Consider the following 21,078-nt stretch of genomic DNA (forward strand, 5'->3'; position numbering starts at 1 on the left):
AAAGATCTCCAATGGAAAATTAAAGAGTGGAGCTTTCTCCTTCATCTGTTAGAAATCTCTGGTCACAAAGGCATTGTGGTATAGCGTTATTAACTTAGAACTTCTCATCCTTGAAAACTTGAGAGTTAAAAATTTGCTGTCTTAGGTAGAGTGAACAAAAAGTAGTAAGTACATTAAAATTTACTTTCGAAATGTTTTTATTTAAACATGTAGTCTGGTCATAAAGGGACCGGAGGATGGCATGTAATGTCTCCAATGAAATCACACCTGATTCCGTAAGCAATGGTTCGAGAATCCAGTAAAGAGTGCCATGGTCTCACTGTCAAATGTCTTGTCACGGTGTTCTAGATCACGTTCTGGAAACACAGCCTACAGCCAGGGCTCCCACATCTGCTAGAAAAATCACTTGAACATTCTGCGGCAGGTTGGCAATGGCAGTAGAGCTGCCGGTATAAGGACAAGCTTGCGACTGAAAGCCAGTGTGATCTTTCCCAAGACAGAAGGCCTCTAAAGCATCATCCAACACTTGGTGATTGCTGGTTGCTGAGTAAAAATCTTGGAGATGGATTCTATCGGGTCACTTAGTGGAGTCATGACATGGCCAGAGACTAACCAACACAGCAGAATGGCCTCTCTGCAAAGTAGGAAATGTGGTGCCAGGTTCTGGAACTTGTTTTAAGAGGTAATCTTGGATTCTGCTGCACCCCAGGCTATAAGGGGTCTAAATGAGCTCTCATGGTATATGTTATTAAATACCGATTTGGAAACCACCCTCCAGCCCCACTGGTACAATCCCCACTCTACGATGACCCAGAGGACTCCACCCTGTCCACCTGCTGCTGTTTCCATTTTTAGTAGAGTCCAACCTCTGCCACCTCCACACAAGTGCACAGTCACACAGCAAAGCCAAGCTCTGGTTCTCTAGTAACATAATCGGAAAGCCAAGCCTAGTAGGAAACAGCAACCATGGCAAACACACACCCAGCCCAGGCATACATGAAGGAACATGGGTGCTGGGTCCTTGCTGCTAGACATCTGGTAACTCCCCTTTGCTGAGGATCTGTGGAAAATGGAAATGCTGTGCTGTTGCAGCAGTTATTAATCATAAGATTCACTAAGACACTAGGATCTTTGATAAGGCGCTTAACCGAGCTAACATCGTGTGTGAGGATGTGAAGCCACCTGAAGAAGTACAGGCGATAGAAGTGAAAAGGTCCCTGAGAATTTAGCAGGGGGACGGAAAGGGAACATGCCCACAGATCTGCAATGAGTAGAACCTAGCATCACGCAAGCTCAAAGGACAACAGTGTCTAGTGGGTCTCAAATTTCTACTGTTGGAGGATCATTCCTTTCAGGGAATGAACCTTGAGAGTCTTTGACTTTACTCAGCTCTACCAGTCATTCCTCCTTCCCTTCCCCCAAAGGCAGAAGTATGAAGAATTCCATCAAGAGATGAATGGATAAACAAACTGTGGTATACATACAATGGAATATTATTCAGCTTCTCAAAGAGGAAGATTCTGACACATGTAAGAATTCTGAGGACATTATGTTAAGTCACAAAAGGACAAATATTATATGATTCCACTGAAGTGAGGTATCCAGAATAGGTAAATTCATAGAGATGGAAAATAGAACAGTGGTTATCAGGGACTGGATGGAGGGAAGGCAGAATGGGGAGTTACTGTTTGTTCTGTTTGGGATGATAGAAAAGTTCTGGTAATGGTTGCACAGCATTGTGAATGCACTTAATGCCACTGAACTGTACACTTAAAAATGGTCTAAAAATGATAAAATTTATATTATGTATATTTTCTCACAGGAAAATGTTTTTAAGTGGGAACCAATGGCTTAGCTCTTAAGGAAACAGGGCCAAAGTAATGTTTAAACGACTATTATGAAGTAAATAATTCACAACAGAAATTATAAGATAATTGTAGTCAGGGGCATTGTAAACAGAGTAGAGGACCCATGTTGATGAGCACCAGTGGACCCCAGTCCACAATCTGACCGTTAGTACCTGCATTCTAGACCAATCTCTTGCCTCTGTGGAGGAATAAATGAAACCATTTGGAATCAACATGCTTCATTATTTAACTGAATATTAGAACTATCACAGGCCTTGTGAATTCAGGGCACATATTTATTTTTATTTTTAAATTAATTTATTTTTTAAATTTAAATCCAAGTTAGTTAACATATAGTGTAATAACGATTTCAGGAATAGAATTTAGTGATTCATCACTTACATATAACACCCAGTGCTCATCCCAACAAGTGCCCTCCTTAATGCCCCTTGCCCATTTAGCCCATCCCCCCATCCAACACCCTGCTAGCAATCCTCAGTTTGTTCTCTGTATTTAATTAAGAGTCCCTTATGGTTTGTCTCCCTCTCTGTTTTTATCTTATTTTCACTTCCCTTCCCTTATGTTCATCTGTTTTGTATCTTAAATTCCACATATGAGTGAAATCATACGGTATTTGTCTTTCTCTGAGTTATTTCGCTTAGCATAATACACTCTTGTTCCATCCACATTGTTGTAAATGGCAAGATTTCATTCTTTTTGATCGCTAATATTCCATTGTGTGTGTGTGTGTGTGTGTGTGTGTGTGTATGGATATGGATATATAAAGCACATCTTCTTTATTCATCTGTCAATGGACATGTGGGCTCTTTCCATACTTTGGCCATTGTCGATAGTGCTGCTATAAACATTGGGGTGCAAGGCACTTATTTGTTTAAATGAAGACCCAGTTCTCACTGAACAATCCACCATAACAATGGAGTATAAATAAAGTAAGACCTCTGCCTAAATATCACATATAAAAGTATCTTCAAAAGTATCTTCATTTTGTGAAAGTAAGGATATTATACAAGTGAGTGACCTGGCCTGATCATTCAGTAGAGCTGTCTGCCTTGTCCATATAAACTTTGACTTCATTTGCTCTTCATTTTGTGCATCATTTCAGATGAGGCATGATGTTCTGGAAGAATCATAAGAATTTATCTAGGTGAGGCAGGAGTGGCTAGCCAATTCAGGTTGTAATTTTGTCTGAAAAATGTCACAGTTTTTGAGATTTCTTTTAAATGTATTTGACAAGTTGCCTTAAGAGATTCATAACAACTAATATATAATATAATGTGTGATCTGAACTGAACCCTGGATCAGAATTTGGCAGGGCGGTGGGGGGGCAGGGTGGGAGTTACATTATAAGGATATTATTGAGAAAATTGGAAAAATATGAGTTTGGTCTGTAGATGAGATAGTAGTATTGCATCAATATTAATTTCCTCATTTTGATTACTATACTATAGTGAAGTAAGAAAATGTCCTTCCTCTTAGAAAATACACACTTATGAATTTAGAAGGGGCATTTTACTCTCAAATCTGCAACTTACTCTCATATAGTTCAGAAAAAAAAATATATATATATACATATATATATATGTATACATATACATAAATCTCAAGAGAAAATTATAGGAGAAGCAAGATAAAAGAATGAGGAATAGGAGTAAAGGGTATGGAAATTATTTGCATTATTTCAAACTCTTCTGTAAAGTAGTAAGTAATTTCAAAATTAAAAATTTCCAAAAATTTTAAGTTCATTTAAAAACTCATTCATCGGGGAGTGCCTGGGTGGCTCAGTCAGTTGGGCATCTGACTTTGGCTCAGGTTATGATCTCATGGTCTGTGAGTTCAAGCCCCACGTTGGGTTCAGTGCTGACAGTTCAGAGCCTGGAGTCTGTTTTAGATTCTGCATCTCCCTCTCTCTCTGCCCCTTACCTGCTCACACTGTCACTCTCTCTCAAAAATAAATTTAAAAAACATAAAAAAAAATTATAGGGGCTCTCTTCTCCTCTCCTGCTAGTATTCTGTCTACCAAAAATAAATTAAAAATTTATAATAAAAAATTATAATGAAATAATTTAAAAATTATTTTTAATAAATAATTTAATATAATAAAATAAAATATATTAATTTATAATTAATATAATAAAAAGTTTTAACTTATAAAAAAAAACACACAAAAAACTCATTCATCTGAGTTCCTGGGTGGCTTAGTCGGTTAAACATCCGACTTCGGCTCAGGTCATGATCTCATGGTTTGTGAGTTCAAGCCCCACATCAGGCTCTGTGCTGACAGCTCAAAGCCTAGAGCCTGCTTCGGGTTCTGTGTCTCCCTCTCTCTCTGCCCCTCTCCTACTCACGCTCTGTATCTCTGTCTTTCAAAAATGAATAAATGTTAAAAAAACACATTTTTTTAATTAAACATAAATAAAAACTCATTCGTTGTGCTCCTATGATCTAAAACAAAGCCCAATTAATACAGTATTATAAGTTATGTATCTTGATTAATTTTAATATTATATTAGTAACATCACTAAGCAGGAAAACACACTCCTTCAGTTCTATGTGATTATAAAAGCATTAAAATCCCAAGGTTCAAAGGGAACTAAGAGATCAAGCAACTCAAATAAACATCTGTGTTTCCCAGTATAACACCAGAAAAGATTAAATAATGTGAAGAGAATGCAGGGTATGAATCATGAATCAAGCAAGAAGATGTTGTTCTACCTTGAACTGCTGTTGATCTCAGCCCAGCCCAGTTTCCATGACACATGAAGCAAAAGTCCACCAATTAACGTCTGCCACCTGAAAAAGAAAAAGGCCAATGTGAATTTAAGAGAGTGCCATAGTCTCATATGCCATCCAGACCTGGCAGAGCTCCTGGCTGACACAAATATACACATCCAAGCCTTCCTACAATTCTTTTCTCCCATTCTCTCCTAACTAGCATCCCAGGCCCCTCCTTCTCAACCTGTATTATTCTCGAATCCAGCTGTACCATTCAGTGCTGACACTGATATTCTTCTCTTCTTATTCTAGACTTTTCCTGAACAACCTCCCCCACAGTCCCCACTTCTCCCATCATCCTTGAACTGATGATTTCCAAATCCCTACGCCCACCCGGATACCACCACCCTGACACCCCACAAGCACCCAATGATAACTTGCCTAAAACATGACCTTGAATTTCCCTTCCTCATTCTGATTTTCATCCTCTGCCCCTAATCAGCCAAACCAGAGCCTAGATGTCATCCTAGCTCTTCTCTCTTCAGTCACCTCTCTCATCTGCTCGCAAAATCCTATTGAACACATCCCCATAACAGTTCTAGAGTACCAAGTCTTCTCTTCCCCACCTCTTCTGCCTCTGCCTAATGCAGGCTCCCATCGTGGCACTCCTCAACTCCACGATCAGTCCCCAAACTGGTGTCCCTATCGTCAGGATGGCCTCACAACTTTCATTCTCTACCTGCAGCCAAAGGGCTTGTTCTAGAAGGCAAACTTCATTTTGCCACTTGCTTGTTTTAAAAATGTTCGATTTGGGGTGCCTGGATGGCTCAGCCATTTAAGAGCCTGACTTTGGCTCAGGTCATGATCTCACAGTTTGTGAGTTCGATCCCTGCATGGGGCTCTCTGCTGTCAGCACAGAGCCCACTTCAGATCCTCTGTCCCCTTCTCTCTGCCCCTCCCCCACTTTCTCTCTCAAAAATAAATAAACATTTAAAATAAAAAGGCATCATTTCTTTAAAAACAAAACAAAACAAGGGTGTCTAGGTGGCTCAGTCATTAAGCATCTGACTTCAGCTCAGGTCACGATCTCATGGTTCACAAGTTTGAGTCCCACATCAGGTGAGCTGGAGCCCTGCTTTGGGTGAACACAAGCCCTGCTTTGGGTGAGCACCAGCCCATTGGGGTAAAAACATGAATCGTGCTTTGGACGAGCACCGCCTTTCTCCCTCTCTCTCTCTCTCTCTCTCTCTCTCCCTCTGCCCCTTCTCCCTCTGCTACTCGCTCACTTGTGCCCCCCCTTTCTCTCAAAAAACACACAAAAAAACTCAAAACACAAAATACAAAACAAAACAAAACCAGTTGATCGATTCTTCCCAGGTGGCCAGATGCAGTTCCCAGTCTCTTTTCTGCCATAAGACACTTGGGATCAAGTGAGACATTCTTCCTCTGCATGCAAAGTACAAGGGGAGCACAGGTTATAAAATAAGCACCCCTGGGGCACCTGGGTGGCTCAGTTGGTTAAACATCCAACTCTCACAGTTTGTGGGTTCAAGCCCTGCATCAGGCTCTGCGCTGACTGTGTGGAGGCTGCTTGGGATTCTCTCCCTCCCCTCTCTCTCTCTGCCCCTCCCCAACTTTTGCTCTCTCTCTCTCTCTCTGAAAACAAACTTTTAAAAAAATTTAAATTAGCTAACTAATTAGTTAATTAATTAAGCACCCCTCCCCTTCCCACTGTACAAAGCACAGCAGACTTCAAAATGAGTGAGAGGGTACTACAGGCAATAACTTCACCCTGTTTCACTCTAATTGCTTTACTTTAGGTGAATAATTCATAGATTTCAAAACCTTATTTTTAGTTATGACTTGAGACACCTCACCACGGAAGTGATTACAACACACCCATGTGTTGCTACACAACAGTTGAGAACTGCTGGCCTACGGGGATAAAGTCACTTGCGAGTGACACACAAGCCTTCCTGGACAGGCACCCACCCCTCTCCAGGCTCAACTCCGGTGCATCTGCCACGGGCAGCTACATTCCAGCCATACTGAACAGCTGACAGCCTCGGGAATGTGTCAGGTCACTTTCTACTTCTAGGAGTCTCCACATGCTGCCCTCTTGACACATCATGTTCTCCTACCTCTTTGTGTGTCGGTGAACACCTGCTCGTCCTATTAGATCCAGTTTTTATGCCTCCTTTGTGAAACCTTCACTAACCCAGCCAAGCAGAACAGACAGATATGGGTCATGCCCTCCAACAGTGTGACCTAGAGCAGTGGCATTCAACCCGTATGATTCTTCCCCCTAGGGGACATTTGGCAATATCTAGAGACATTTTTGGTTGTCACAACAGGGGGTGGGGGAGGGGAGGGTTGCTAGCTGGCATCTGGTGAGTTGTAGCCAGGGACTCTGCCAAACATCCTACAGTGTGCAGGACCAGCCCCCATAACAAAGGATTACCAAGCTCAAAATGTCAATAGTCATTTGAGAGACAGTGGCCCGGGGCAGGGTTGGAGGAGGGCGCCACAGTGGCTCAGTCAGTTAAACGTCCAATTTTGGCTCAGGTCATGATCTCACGGTCCTTGAGTTCGAGCCCCATGATCTCACGGTCCGTGAGTTCGAGCCCCGTGTCGGGCTCTGTGCTGACAGCTCAGAGCCTGGAGCCTGCTTCAGATTCTGTGTCTCTCTCTCTCTCTGACCCTCCCCTGTTCATGGTCTGTCTCTGTCCCAAATATAAACAAACATTAAAAAAAATTTAAAAAACCCAGAAGTTCATATTCTTTTTTTTCAACGTTTTTTTTATTTATTTTTGGGACAGAGAGAGACAGAGCATGAACGGGGGAGGGGCAGAGAGAGAGGGAGACACAGAATCGGAAACAGGCTCCAGGCTCTGAGCCATCAGCCCAGAGCCTGACGCGGGGCTCGAACTCACGGACCGCGAGATCGTGACCTGGCTGAAGTCGGATGCTTAACCGACTGCGCCACCCAGGCGCCCCCAGAAGTTCATATTCTTTAACCCAAATTTCTTATATAGGAATCTATTCCAAAGAAATAGCTAGAAATTCGACAAACTTGGATACAAAAATATGTCTGACAACACTATTTTTATACCCCCAAAATGGGACACAATTTAATGCCCACTAATAGAAGGGCTAAATAAATTACAGTATGTCTATTTGATTAAAAAAAAAAAATCTATGTAGTCATTAAAAATATTTTAAGGAACATTTAATGATGCTGGTTGGACATGTCCCACATATGTGTACAAAGAGCATAAAAGATACTCACCCTTGGAATAATGTAGGGTAGGTAAATTTCAAGACAGACAGGACATACTGAAAAACAAAGAGCAGATTAATGGACATTTTCAAATTATAGAGAATTGCTAGACTGTATAATCAAAGAAAGCCCTATTGAAGAAATATAAGTATACTCAAGTTTCAAAAAGGCTTTTACCCTTCCCCCCAAAATCATACATGGGAAAAAAAAAAAAAGACCTTCCAAGTCATACTAAAAAGAGTGGGTCTTTTTTCCCCAGGGTCGCCAGAAGCCTAACCACCTCTTGGTGGGGAAATAGAACTGGTATCATCAGCAAATTGGGCCGCACAGCAGCTGGGTCTGGTGCTGTGGATGTCCAACAACTCAGTATCTTCCCAGGCCTCAGGGGAAGTCATGTTGGAACTGCAGTAATTCAAGAAAACCGGACAAACCCCTGGACGCACTCTCTTTTCACAGGGTATCTGCTTTATCTACTGTCCAATTTACCTCAAAATCCAACCCCCTTCTTTGATTCTCTTCAAGCAAGAACTGCATCCTAGTGTTTATTTCCTTTGTTTTCCTTCCATTTGGTGGCATTTGGCTTTTGCATTCTACAGGTACTTTTTTTGTTTTTTGTTTTTGAACTAATACTGCTTAGGCATCATACCTTTCCCTGTGCTTTAGCATTTTAAGGATTTTTTTTTTAAACCAACTTGGCTAAGGTCAACAACTTGTTTTTCTATTATGTCTTTTATAACACTTTATGAAACGGGACTGTGTTTTGTCTTTCTGGATATCTTTTCCTATTTTTCCTACCATTGAGCACTAAGACTTTTTGTAAAGTTTAAAAACCATTAAAGGCTTTAGGCAAGGACTCTACTGATTCTTCACATGATGTAAAAATAGAGTGGACTAGTGTTAGGCAAATTTACATACCTATTTTTTCCCATGGATTAACCTATACATAGGCCTCCTAGTGTGAGCTCCTAAATGTCACAATTACAGCTAACTGCCTGTGCTCTGTATTTACTTGAAATGGACCTTCAGGGTCCCTGGGTGGGTCAGTCGGTTGGGTGTCTGGGACTTTGGCTCCAGTCACGATCTCACAGCTTGTGAGTTCAAGCCCCTTGTTGGGTGCCCCGCGTCGGGCTCTGTGCTGATGGTTCAGAGCCTGGTGATGCTTTGGATTCTGTGTCTCCCTCTCTCTGTGCCCCTCCCCCCCTCGCTCTCTCTCTCTCTCTCTCTCTCAAAAATAAATAATAAGACATTAAAAAAAAAAAAACTTAAAAAAAAATGGACCTTCTTCTTCTCCGAAGTCTGTTTATTCACATAGGTCAACAGGCTCCTTCCCACTTTTCCCTGATATTTTCATTCTAAAACAGAGAAAGGATGAACAAGTGAGCATCTGGGCCGTGTGCTCTATCACCCTAAACAACCTTCTTGAAGACAGCAAATATTTTTTAGTTTAGTGTATGCTGGGCTTTGTCCTACATCCTGGGGGGAGACAAAATGCTGAAGCTCTTACCTGACCTTGCTAAAGAAGAGTGAGAACAGTGAAAAGCAAAATCTCTGACAAATGCAATCTAAGTCCTAATATTCATTCTTTAGCAGTTCCTCAGGCCACTGAAAAGTGTTGCTCAGAGCAAAAGGCTATTCAGTGGAACAGCAGTGAGCACTTCTCATGGAGAAAGAAGGAGCAATTTGGGAGTCTTTGAAAGGAAAACAGATGTGGACATTGTCCCCAGGCTGAAAGCTTAATAGCTGTGAGGGGAAGAAGGGCTGGTGGCTGCCTGGGCCCTAAGCCTGGTTACTGCCAGGACCTCCCACAGGCTGGAGGAACACCTCAGACACAAGGTCAGGAGAGCCAAAACACTTGCTGTTCAAACTAAAATCAACCGTTCTTTTAACACTAGAAGGGCTAGGCCTAAAATAGACAAGAGTTTTTTCAATGAATTTTCTTTTTTGCAAATACAGGGGGAAATAGAGGAGAAAACTACCCTGAGAAATAGGAAAATTAAAAAACTAGCATGGGGCGCCTGGGTGGCTCAGTTGGTTAAGCATCTGACTTTGTCTCAGGTCATGATCTCATGGTTCGTGGGTTCAAGCCCGCATCAGGCTCTCTGCTGTCAGCGCAAAGCCTGCTTTGGATCTTCTGCCTCCCTCTCTCTCTCTGCCCCTCCCCTGATTGCTTTCTCCCTCTCTCTCTCCCTCTCTCCGCCCCCCTCTCTCTCTCTCAAAAATAAATAAACATTAAAAAAATAGCATAGAGTCTTCTAAAAACTGGAAGAGTGGATCCTATCTCTAAACACAAAATAATGTTCACTAATTCAAAAGAAAAATCATTTGGCAGAGATTATATGCTGGGGGGCTCACTGCACAGTTCCCTTCTCACTTGGCCCCTATTTGGTCCAAGCCAACCGGTTATGGCTGCCAGAAAGAAGCACGACTGTCCTATTTGAAACAATGGCATCTAAGAGCTACAAAGTCCCTACCATAGTCCCATTATGAACAACTACCTCTCCAACCCCTACCTGGGCCTCACATCTGCCTGCTGCTACTCTTGACTCCATTTCTTTCCCCTTTGTACAGTCTCCTCCCCTCCCCTTCCCTCTGCCTTCTGCTGTTACTCTTCTGCTTTTGATCTGCTCCAACACTCCCAAGAGCCCTAAACCAAAGCACTCCAAACCATCACGGAAAATGGAAAAGGATTTGTTGTTTAAGTTCTGAGGGTCCTTGGAAATCTACAATTTTTATTACTCGGATTAGATATTCCTAGAGACAAGACAGTTTGGCTTCTTTTTCTCTAGCACCTTGAAGCATGATGCACATGGAAGGTAATCCATCTTTATAACATTGACTATAAAATGGTGAGGGACCCCAATAAATATAACAATAATGCCACAGATGCCAATGTGCATCCAGAGGGGATATAAATTTCTGTGAACTAAGTGTTATCTGCCTGCTGGATTGTTTCACTTAGATACTCTGTTTTTTAACCAATGCCCACCTGGCTCATGGGTTTTCATGAAAGACTTGTCACTCTTCTCCGTCTGATGATTATATAGAAATAAAAGGAAGGTCATTTTGTTTTTTTTGTTTTTTTAATTTTTTTTTTCAACGTTTATTTATTTTTGGGACAGAGAGAGACACAGCATGAACGGGGGAGGGGCAGAGAGAGAGGGAGACACAGAATCGGAAACAGGCTCCAGGCTCTGAGCCATCAGCCCAGAGCCTGACGTGGGGCTCGAACTCACGGACCGCGAGATCGTGACCTGGCTGAAGTCGGACGCTTAACCGACTGCGCCACCCAGGTGCCCCGAAGGTCATTTTGTTTTTAAGTGAAATATTATCAATATGTTCATCAGGTTAACTAGACAAATTAGAATAGTTGAATGAAAAGGCCAGGATTTCACAAATTCACATATTCTAGAAAAGGTGCTAAAATAAATCTTTTAGTTTAGCTTCCTGTGAGGAAGAAACAAATCTGTTAAAAGCTAATTACTGGGTCACCCCATATGCAAAAGATTGTCTTTCCTTCCTTCTAGAGTAATTACCACTTACCTTATTTACCATGATATTGGGCACTTGGCCAGTCAACTCAGTAACATCATTTTGATTAATCCTCAGAACAGACTTTTTGAAAAGGACTTGTTAATACTATCTTAAAGTTAAAAAACTTAGCTTTAGAGAAATTTAAGTCCCAAAGACCAAGCTAAGTGGAGCCAGGATACAAACCCATCACTGTTTCCCAGGAACGCAGTATTAATGTACCTTCAAAGGCCCATCACCGAAACTAAAAATCAACTGGACGGGAGGAAGGATTCTGACAGGGTTCTGGTGCATCATCTGAGTATTCTGAAGACAGTCCTCACGTTAAGAGAGAAGGTATAAGGAAATGCTATTGGTTAACAGTCCTTTTCCAGAGAGCAAGAGGGGTTTGGGTTTTGAGGGGGATGGGCAGGGGAGACCCTACAATGGGGGAAGGTGGTCCTGGGCCTGGTATCCCCCACTTTGTCTTGGTGTCCAGCCAACCTCTATGACAAGAGGGGATGATGCCCCACCCTAGCCCTCAAAAGTGTAACATTTGGGGCGCCTGGGTGGCGCAGTCGGTTAAGCGTCCGACTTCAGCCAGGTCACGATCTCGCGGTCCGTGAGTTCGAGCCCCGCGTCGGGCTCTGGGCTGATGGCCCAGAGCCCGGAGCCTGCGTCCGATTCTGTGTCTCCCTCTCTCTCTGCCCCTCCCCAGTTCATGCTCTGTGTCTCTCTGTCCCAAAAATAAATAAACGTTTAAAAAAAAAAAAAAAAAAAAAAAAGTGTAACATTTCCCTGTGTGGTCCTAATCCAAGGCCAGCTTCTCCCTCCTAACAAAATAAAAACATGGCACCACTGCTTTTCTGGATTTTCATAAAAAAGAGTTTCATGACATTACTTTAAAGAAAATTAAATTTATAAATATTTTATTTTCAAAAATAATTCCACAAAAAAACTCTTGAATATAGTGGAAATGTCTGGGATGGAGACATATTTTAAAAAGGACTGCCAGGGCACCTGGGTGGCTCAGTCGGTTAAGCGTCGACTTCGGCTCAGGTCATGATCTCACAGTCCGTGAGTTCGAGCCCCGCGTCGGGCTCTGTGCTGACAGCTCAGAGCCTGGAGCCTGTTTCAGATTCTGTGTCTCCCTCTCTCTCTGCTCCTCCCCTGTTCATGCTCTGTCTCTCTCTGTCTCAAAAATAAATAAACGTTAAAAAAAAAAAAAAAAAAAAAAGGACTGCCAAGGGTACCTGGGTGGCTCAGTCAGTTAAGCCTCTGACTTTGGCTCAGGTCATGATCTCAGGGTTCATAGTTCCAGTTCCACATTGGGCTCTGTCTGTGCTGATGACTCAGAGCCTAGAGCCTGCTTCAGATTTTGTCTCCCTCTCTCTCTGCCCCTCCTCTGCTCTTGCTGTTTCTCTCTCTCTCAATAATAAATAAACATTAAAAAAAGAAAAAAAAAAGATGGGCTATCAGTGGTGTGAGGGAAAGATGGATATGGAAATGGATTGATCTCTTCTGTTTAAAAGCTTGGTTGGGGGGAGGGGGGTGGCTCTCTGGCTCAGTTGGAAAAACTTTGACTTGAGCTCAGGGTAATGAGTTGAGTCCCATGCTGGGTGTAGAGATTATTAAATAAATAAAACTTTAAAAATTAAAAAAAAATTAAAATTAAAAATAAAAGCTTCTGGAACCATGTGGGTTTCTAGGGCAGGGGCGTGTTTCAGAAAAAAAGGCAGGATATGTCAGATTTCTTCTACTCTTCCTGCCGCGAAAGAACAAGAGCCAATTGCTTTTTTTCCCTGAAAAGTAGTATGCACAACCCAAAATTAAGTTCCTGGGAATTCACCAGTCAAAAAAATTGGTGTCCTCTACTTACGCTCTCTTTCTTTTCTCAAAAATAAATAAACATTAAAATAAATAAATAAATTTAATTTTAAAAAATTCGTTGTTCCAGGAAATGTAAAGGATGCTTTACAGGACCGGAAACAGGGCCAGTGCAGTCCAGCAAACCCTATTTCTAAATGAGCATTCCACACAGAGTCGGCTTCCTCTCCACTACTATCAGGAAAAATCAGGTAAAAAGCTGGAGGCTGCATCTGTTCCACGTACGATGTGGGGGCTCCGATCTCCCACGTGCAATCATCGCCACCCCGCGCCCGCCCCCCTCACCTTGTTCGTGAGGTAAGACGCCAGGTAGCAGGTACAAAAGGTAAGGCCCACCAGGCACCTCCTCACGCACATCGGGCAACGCGCGCCCCTATCCGGGAACCCCGCGGCAGCTCCGCGGCAGCCCCCGAAGCAAGGCCACAGCCACAGCTGCCAGGAAAGCCACATGGCTCCAAGCTCGGCCAATCCGCGCGGGGACCGCCCCTGGCGCCTGCCTCTTAAAGGGACCCGGCCGCCGCGGACCCGGCAGCTGCCCTGTGGGCGAGGTCGCTCTCTGCTGTCTTGGGAGGTAGGGGTAGAAAGATCGCCGGGCCGGGGCTGAGACCGACCCCACCGCCTGCGGGGAAAGGGCGGACACTAGTCCCTGTAAAAAAAGTCGAAAATGGCAGACGAGGGGAAAAAAGCAGTTTACAAAACAGTTCACGACATTGCATTACCGTTTAAAGAAAAATGTTCATAGCTGTCATCTAAACGATGGGACGAACATGTTTATATGCTTTAATGAATTTGCCCTGTTTTCTACACCGAGTCTGTATTACTTTTGCAAACGACACCAAAAAGTTAATGATAAGTGTTATTTTTTTTTTTATTTTTTTTCAACGTTTATTTATTTTTGGGACAGAGAGAGACAGAGCATGAACGGGGGAGGGGCAGAGAGAGAGGGAGACACAGAATCGGAAACAGGCTCCAGGCTCTGAGCCATCAGCCCAGAGCCTGACGCGGGGCTCGAACTCCCTGACCGGCTCCAGGCTCTGAGCCATCAGCCCAGAGCCTGACGCGGGGCTCGAACTCCCGGACCGCGAGATCGTGACCTGGCTGAAGTCGGACGCTTAACCGACTGCGCCACCCAGGCGCCCCAATAAGTGTTATTTTAATTTTTTTTTTCAACGTTTATTTATTTTTTCTTTGGGACAGAGAGAGACAGAGGATGAACGGGGGAGGGGCAGAGAGAGATGGAGACACAGAATCGGAAACAGGCTCCAGGCTCTGAGCCATCAGCCCAGAGCCTGACGTGGGGCTCGAACTCACGGACCGCGAGATCGTGACCTGGCTGAAGTCGGACGCTTAACCGACTGCGCCACCCAGGCGCCCCAATAAGTGTTATTTTAAAAGAAGGAAGCCTGAGGAGCTGGAATGAATGTAGTTGGTTTTTTTTTTTTTTCTCTCTTTTTTTTAAGGGAAGTCATTCCATTGTGTTGAAATTTACATAACATAAATCCTCTTGAAAGTGGAGTTTCAAGCACAGCCCCTATTCCTAGTATATAGGTTAGAAAATTTACCTAGTTAGGTTTCTGGCAAATAGTAGTAAACATACATGAAACGTGTTGATGGACTTTGTCAGGAACTAGAGGTACAAGTGTTCCCCACATGCACAAACACAGATATTTAGAAATACCCTGTACACCAGGAAACCTTCACTTTTTAAAATTTGTATTCCTTGGGGCGTTTGAGTGGCTCAGTCGCTTGAGCCTCTGACTTGGGCTCAGGTCATGAACTCGCGGTTGATCTGTGCTGGCAGCTGGGAGCCTGGAGCCTGCTTCAGGTTCTGTGTCTCTCTCTCCCTCTGTCCCTCCCCTGCTCGCACTGTCTCTGTCTCTTGCTCAAAAATAAATACAATTTAATAATAAAAAATTAAAATTTGTATTCCCTGTGTAAAATTGCTTATCAACTATAGTATCCAAGCAAACACCAGATGTATTATCTCTACATAAAAGATAAATAAGAAGTAATTTTCCCCTGACGATATTTTAGGAAACCTACTTCAGAGCTATATAGTCCTTACAAAGAAAATTTTTGCTCAATAAAATTTCTTTGAAATCAGTAGTTGGTACTACTTGGTATTCTCTGAGTACTTTTAGTACATGAACAGGTTCAGGTGGAGCCCTATTATTTTCTAGTTATTACTTAACTTATTTTCTTTGACAGAAGTTGCTTAACAAGCAGGAACAACCAGAACAATAAAGAACCACGCAAATAGAAGCTGACATTTGTAGCAAGAGCGCTGATAGATTTTGCCAGAGCCATTGATTTTTCCAAAGCTGCATTATTCTGTTTCACAAAGCAAACTAAACTAAGATTAGATGAAAATAAAATCATCAGGTCTTACACTGACACACAACAAGCTGCTACATATGAGATTGAGGTTAGACCTTCTAAACACAAGAAAAGATATAACCACTTGTATTGTTAATTAACATCTTTGAGACCAAAGGGTTACAGTTATAAATTTACTTTTTTATAATGGATCCATAAGTGCTCAATAAATGTTTGTTAAATAAGAAAAGACAGGAACTTGGATAAAACAACTCCTTTGGGGGTTTTCCCAATGAATCTTTTTTAATAATGATTTTTTTTGACAGCTCACATGGGAGAATTCTCAAAGGATGGCAGAAGCAGCAGCATACATTTTTAAACCTAAATCCCACTTTAAAAGTAGACAGAACATAGGGGCGTCTGGGTGGCTCAGTTGATTGGGCAGCTGACTTCAACTCAGGTCATGATCTTGCTGCTGTGAGTTTGAGCCCCTCGTCCGACTCTGTGCTGACAACTCAGAGCCTGGAGCCTGCTTTGGATTCTGTGTCTCCCTCTCTCTCTCTGCCTCTTCACTGCTCAGGCTCTGTGTCTGTCTCTCAAAAAATGAATAAATAAATGTTAAAAAAAAAGTTTTTTAAGTAGACAGAACATCAATATTTCTTACGAATATAGATGCAAAACTTCTCAACAGAACACTAGGAAATGGAATCCAGCAACATATAAAAGGAGTACGCGCCAAGACCCACAGTGATTTTTCCCAGGAATGCAAGATTTGTTTAACATGCAAAAATCAATTCATGTAATATACCATATCAGCAGATTAAAGGACAAAAACCACATGATCATCTCAGTAGAAATAGATAAGGCATTGGACAAAATTCAACACCTTTCCATGATTAAAAACACTAAAGAAAACTGGAATAAAAGGGAATTTCTTCAATATGATAAAAGGCATCTGTGATAACCCCACAGCTAACATACTTGATGGTGAAAGACATTTGCTTCCTTCCCTAAAATCAGGAGCAAGACAAGGATGACCATTCTTGGCACTTTTACTTAACATTATATTGGAAGTTCTAGCCAGAACAACAAGGCAAAAAAGTAAAATAGAAGGCAATATCTTTGGGGGGGGGGGGGAACAACTCTCTCTACCATAGATTTTGAATATAAAAGATTTTGAATATAAAAAAATCCTGGGGCACCTGGCTGGTTCAGTCGGAGGAACATGTGACTCTTGATCTCAGGGTTGTGAGTTTAAGCCCCACCCCACTGGGTGTAGAAATTACTTAAAAATAAAATCTTTAAAAAAAAAGAGTCATCAAGGATAGAGTGATAAGGTCTAATATACATTTAATATAAGTTTGATTAACAAAGAATATAGAGAATGTGAAAGAGGCACTTTTCACAGAACTAGGATAGAGAATGAATCCTCAGATACAGTAGAGACAATGAATCCTGAGCAAACTACATGAAAAGAAATCCACTTAGCCAATTTTCATATTCAAATGCCATATTTTGATTGTAGCAAAAAACACATGACATAATGCCTTATCTTAACCATTTTTAAATGCACACTGCAGTAATGTTGAGTATATGCACATTGTTGTGCAACAGATCTCTAGAACTTTGCATCTTGTGCAATCGAAACTCTACCTATTGAACAACTCCTCTTTTCCTGTTCTCCCCCAGTCCCTGGCAAACATCATTCTACTTTCTGTGTCTTAAAGTTTGACTAATTTAAATTTCTCTTATAAGTAGAATTAAATACATATTTTTAATTAAAGATTATTCTCCTTTTATTTATCCTTATAGTCAGAGTATTATATCAATTTTTAAAATAGTATGCAGTAAAGGAAGCAAAACAAAGTATTTGTTATTAAAAAATGGCAATGGGGGGGCGCCTGGGTGGCTCAGTCTGTTGAGCAACCGACTTCAGCTCAGGTCACGATCTCACCGTTCGTGAGTTCGAGCTCCGCGTCAGGCTCTGGGCTGATGGCTCAGAGCCTGGAGCCTGCTTCCGATTCTGTGTCTCCCTCTCTGTCTGCCCCTCCCCCATTCATGCTCTGTCTCTCTCTGTCTCAAAAATAAATAAACATTAAAAAAAATGGCAATGGGTTCCATAGGGTTCAGAATCATTGAATCCCAACCTAACCCAACTGACCCATATCCATAACACTGCACTCTAGTAACCTTATCTTTTTTTTTTTTTTTGGATTTTATATTTAAGTAGTCTCTACACCCAACATGGGGCTTGAACCTACAACACCAAGATCAAGAGTTGCATGCTCTACTGACTGAGCCAACCAGGTACCCCAAGTAACCTCACTAAATATACCACAGACTTTTCCTGTCCCATGCCTTGTCTTATACCATTCCTTCCCCTGAAACTAACTTTATAGCTTTCTCCAATCTTCATGCCATAGTTTGGTGGCACCTTCTCCATGCAGCCTTTCCAGATCTCACTAAGCCACAATGAATCCTGAAACGTTCATTTTCTATAGCTGTGATTTGACAAGTAATCGTGCACCCTTTTGAGATAGAAGTGTTGTGTTATTTAATGTTGTGTGAACATATTATCTTTCCAACTATATCTTGTAGTTCTTTTTTTCTCCCACAAGGCTTCAGAAGTATCGTAGGCAGTTAATAAATATTTGTTGGTTGCCTGAAGCAACTACATGCAAAATAGACTTAACTAGTTTCAATATTAAAGACTAAAGAGTTTTATATCTGCTCTCTTTACTTTTTTATTAATTTGTTTTGGCTAGGCTCCATGCCCAATATGGGGCTTGAACTCACAACCTTGAGATCCAGAGTCACATGCTCTACCAACTGAGCCAGCCACACACTCCTGTTCTCTTTAGAGACCAAGAATCTGCTGATTCCATGTGTTTAGGCAGTGCAAATTCGGGAATAGCTTTGTCTCTGCTGAGCACCAGTGAGTTTATCAAAAGATGATAGGGAGTAAATCTGGAGCTAAATGCTTTAAACGTTGTGCTTATTCCACTTCACAGAGACATGGCCATTCAAGGACTCATTCTTAAATAACATAGGACTACATGCTGTTGTTAGTAAACCACACTTTTTATAGTAATAGTATTTATAAATGTGGACTGTAAACTTTTTCAATGCTGTACATTTCACCCTATCTTCCTTTTTAAGACGTACACGGTTGGTGGCACTAGGGATATACCTTAAATCATTAAATCATTAAAATTGTTAACCCACAAGCTCTATTCTAATGTGAAACTCCATCCCATGGGGAAAAAACTTCCCTTAGCCCCACAGCCTGCCTTCTCTAAAACTTGAGTGCCCTCTGAGACTACTCATCTCCGTCTGGTGTCCAGGGCAAGGAATAAGGGTCATCATTCTTTGCTCTCTCCAGAGTAGCTCCCAAAACATTATTCTGCACCAGCCCCCCAGGAAAATGGCTCTCCTCTGGCATCTCTAACCATCTCACTCTGTCGAAGCTTCTTTACCAGCATCATCTACCAACCTCTGGGGTACAATCTGCATGTATTCTAAAGACTCTGGCACCTGCTCATGCTCACTGCACTCCACTCCAAGCCCTGCCATCTTGCTGGATAATTTTAAGGTCCATTTGGATCACCCATCCAATGTCCTGATGTTTTATCCTGTTCCCTTAAGCTTCCCAACCTCATCCTCAGCGCTGCTTCTCTTAGCTTCCTCTGACTCGGGAATAACCTACATCTGCTCTACCTTTAAAACTATTATATAGCAGGCTTCTCACTCACTCACTCACTCTTTCTGAGATGAAATTCGTATAACATAAAATAAAGCATTTTAAAGTGTGAAATTCATTGGTATTGAGCAGATTCACAACATTGTACGACTATCACCTATATCGATTTCCAATTTTCTTCACCCCAAAAGAAAACCCTTTACCTATTAAGCAGTCACTCTTAATTTCCCTCTTCTTCTCACCCCATCCCCTGGCAACCACCAATCTGCTTTCTGTCTTTATGGATTTACCTATCCTGGATTTTTCACATAAGTGGAATCATACAATATGTGCCCTTGTCACTGGCCTCTTTCACTTAGCATGATGTTTTCGTGGTTCATCCACATTGTAGCACATATCAGTACTTCATTCCTGAATTAGTTTCCCTGGGCTGCCATAACAAAATACCACAGACTGGGTGGCTTAAACAGTAGAGATTTATTTTCTCAGTGTTCTGGGGGATGGAAGTCCAAGATCAAGGTGCCTACAGGACTGTTTTCCTTTAAAAGCTGCTCTCGGGGGCGCCTGGGTGGTTCAGTTGGTTAAGTGTCCTACTTCGGCTCAGGTCATGCATGATCTCTCAGTTCGTGGGTTCAAGCCCCACATCAGGCTGTGTGCTGACAGCTCAGAGCCTGGTGCCTACTTCAGATTCTGTGTCTCCCTCTCTCTCTCTCTGCCCTCCCTCCCCCATCCATCACGTTCTGTGTGTGTGTCTCTCTCTCAAAAATGAATGAACTTAAAAAAGTTTTTTAAAGGCTACTCTCTTTGGCTTATAGATGGCTGGCCTCTTGCTGTCCCTTCATGTGGATGTTCCTCTGTGAGCAGGTGCCCTAGATGTCTCTTTCTTTTCTTATAAGAATGCCAGTCATACTGGATTAGGGCCCCACTCTACCACCTTTATTTTAATTTAGTCACCTCTGTGAGACCTTATCTCCATATACTGTTACCTCCTGAGATACTGGGGGTTGAGACTTCAATAAACGAATTTTGGGGGTCATGATTCAATCCATAAAAGTTGCTTTTATGGCTGGGTAATGTTCTATTGAATGTATATACCATATTTTGTTTATCCATTCATCCACTGATGGACATTTGCGTTGTTTCCACCCTTTCGCTATTGTGAATAATGGTTCCATGAACATTCAGGTACAAGTATTGTTGAGTACCTGTTTTCAATTCTCTTGGGTATATACCTAGGCGTGGAATTGCTGGATCATATGGTAATGCTATGTTTAACTTATTAAGGAACTGCCAAATTGTTTTCCACAGCAAGGGCATCGTTTCACATTCCCACCAGCCACATACGAGGGTTCTCCACATCTTTACCAACTCTTGCTATTTAGCCCACTACCTCTTCACTCTTTAGGTCCATTATGGCATCTCTCTCTCTCAATTTTTTCACTCCAACTTCATCAAAATCTCTTGCCCTTGACTCCTTATATTCCCCCTAAAAACTATCTCCTTTTTCATTTCTTTCCAAAGCTAATATAAACCACGTAATTCAATATGTGTGACATTGAGCTCCCCAAGTATCAGTTTTTCAATCTATAAAGTGGGGATAACAATATTCCCAGGACCATTTTAAGAACCGAATGAGCTAACATGTTTGAAGTGTTTAATTCAACACGTATTAAGCATTCACTAAACAGTGGCTATGATATTGACTATCAGATTTCTAACTTTAGCCCTTACTTTTTTCTCATAAACTCCAGGCTTTCATTGGTCATTTTTTTTGTTCAATTTTTTTAGTGTTTATTTATCTTTGAGAG

The 21,078-nt window shown here is 41.9% G+C and overlaps 1 protein-coding gene across 4 annotated transcripts in view; it reads right to left on the reverse strand.

Moving 5' to 3' along the window:
- SLC35D4 (solute carrier family 35 member D4) overlaps window positions 1-13,694 on the reverse strand; it is a 144,348-nt gene extending 130,654 nt beyond the window's left edge. For all 4 annotated transcript variants that reach the window (XM_086682616.1, XM_086682614.1, XM_025931357.2 and 1 more), the window contains exons 1-3: window positions 13,540-13,694; window positions 7,870-7,916; window positions 4,581-4,658 (exon numbers count right to left, since the gene is read on the reverse strand). In XM_086682616.1, coding sequence (XP_086538742.1) covers window positions 4,581-4,658; window positions 7,870-7,916; window positions 13,540-13,611 — 197 coding nt within the window. In that variant the 5' untranslated portion in view covers window positions 13,612-13,694. The remainder of the gene's footprint in view (window positions 1-4,580; window positions 4,659-7,869; window positions 7,917-13,539) is intronic.
- Window positions 13,695-21,078: the final 7,384 nt, after the last annotated feature.

Source organism: Puma concolor, chromosome D3 (genome assembly GCF_028749965.1).
Source record: "Puma concolor isolate L17-30 chromosome D3, mPumCon1.1.hap2, whole genome shotgun sequence".
Taxonomy (NCBI): Eukaryota; Metazoa; Chordata; class Mammalia; order Carnivora; family Felidae; genus Puma; species Puma concolor.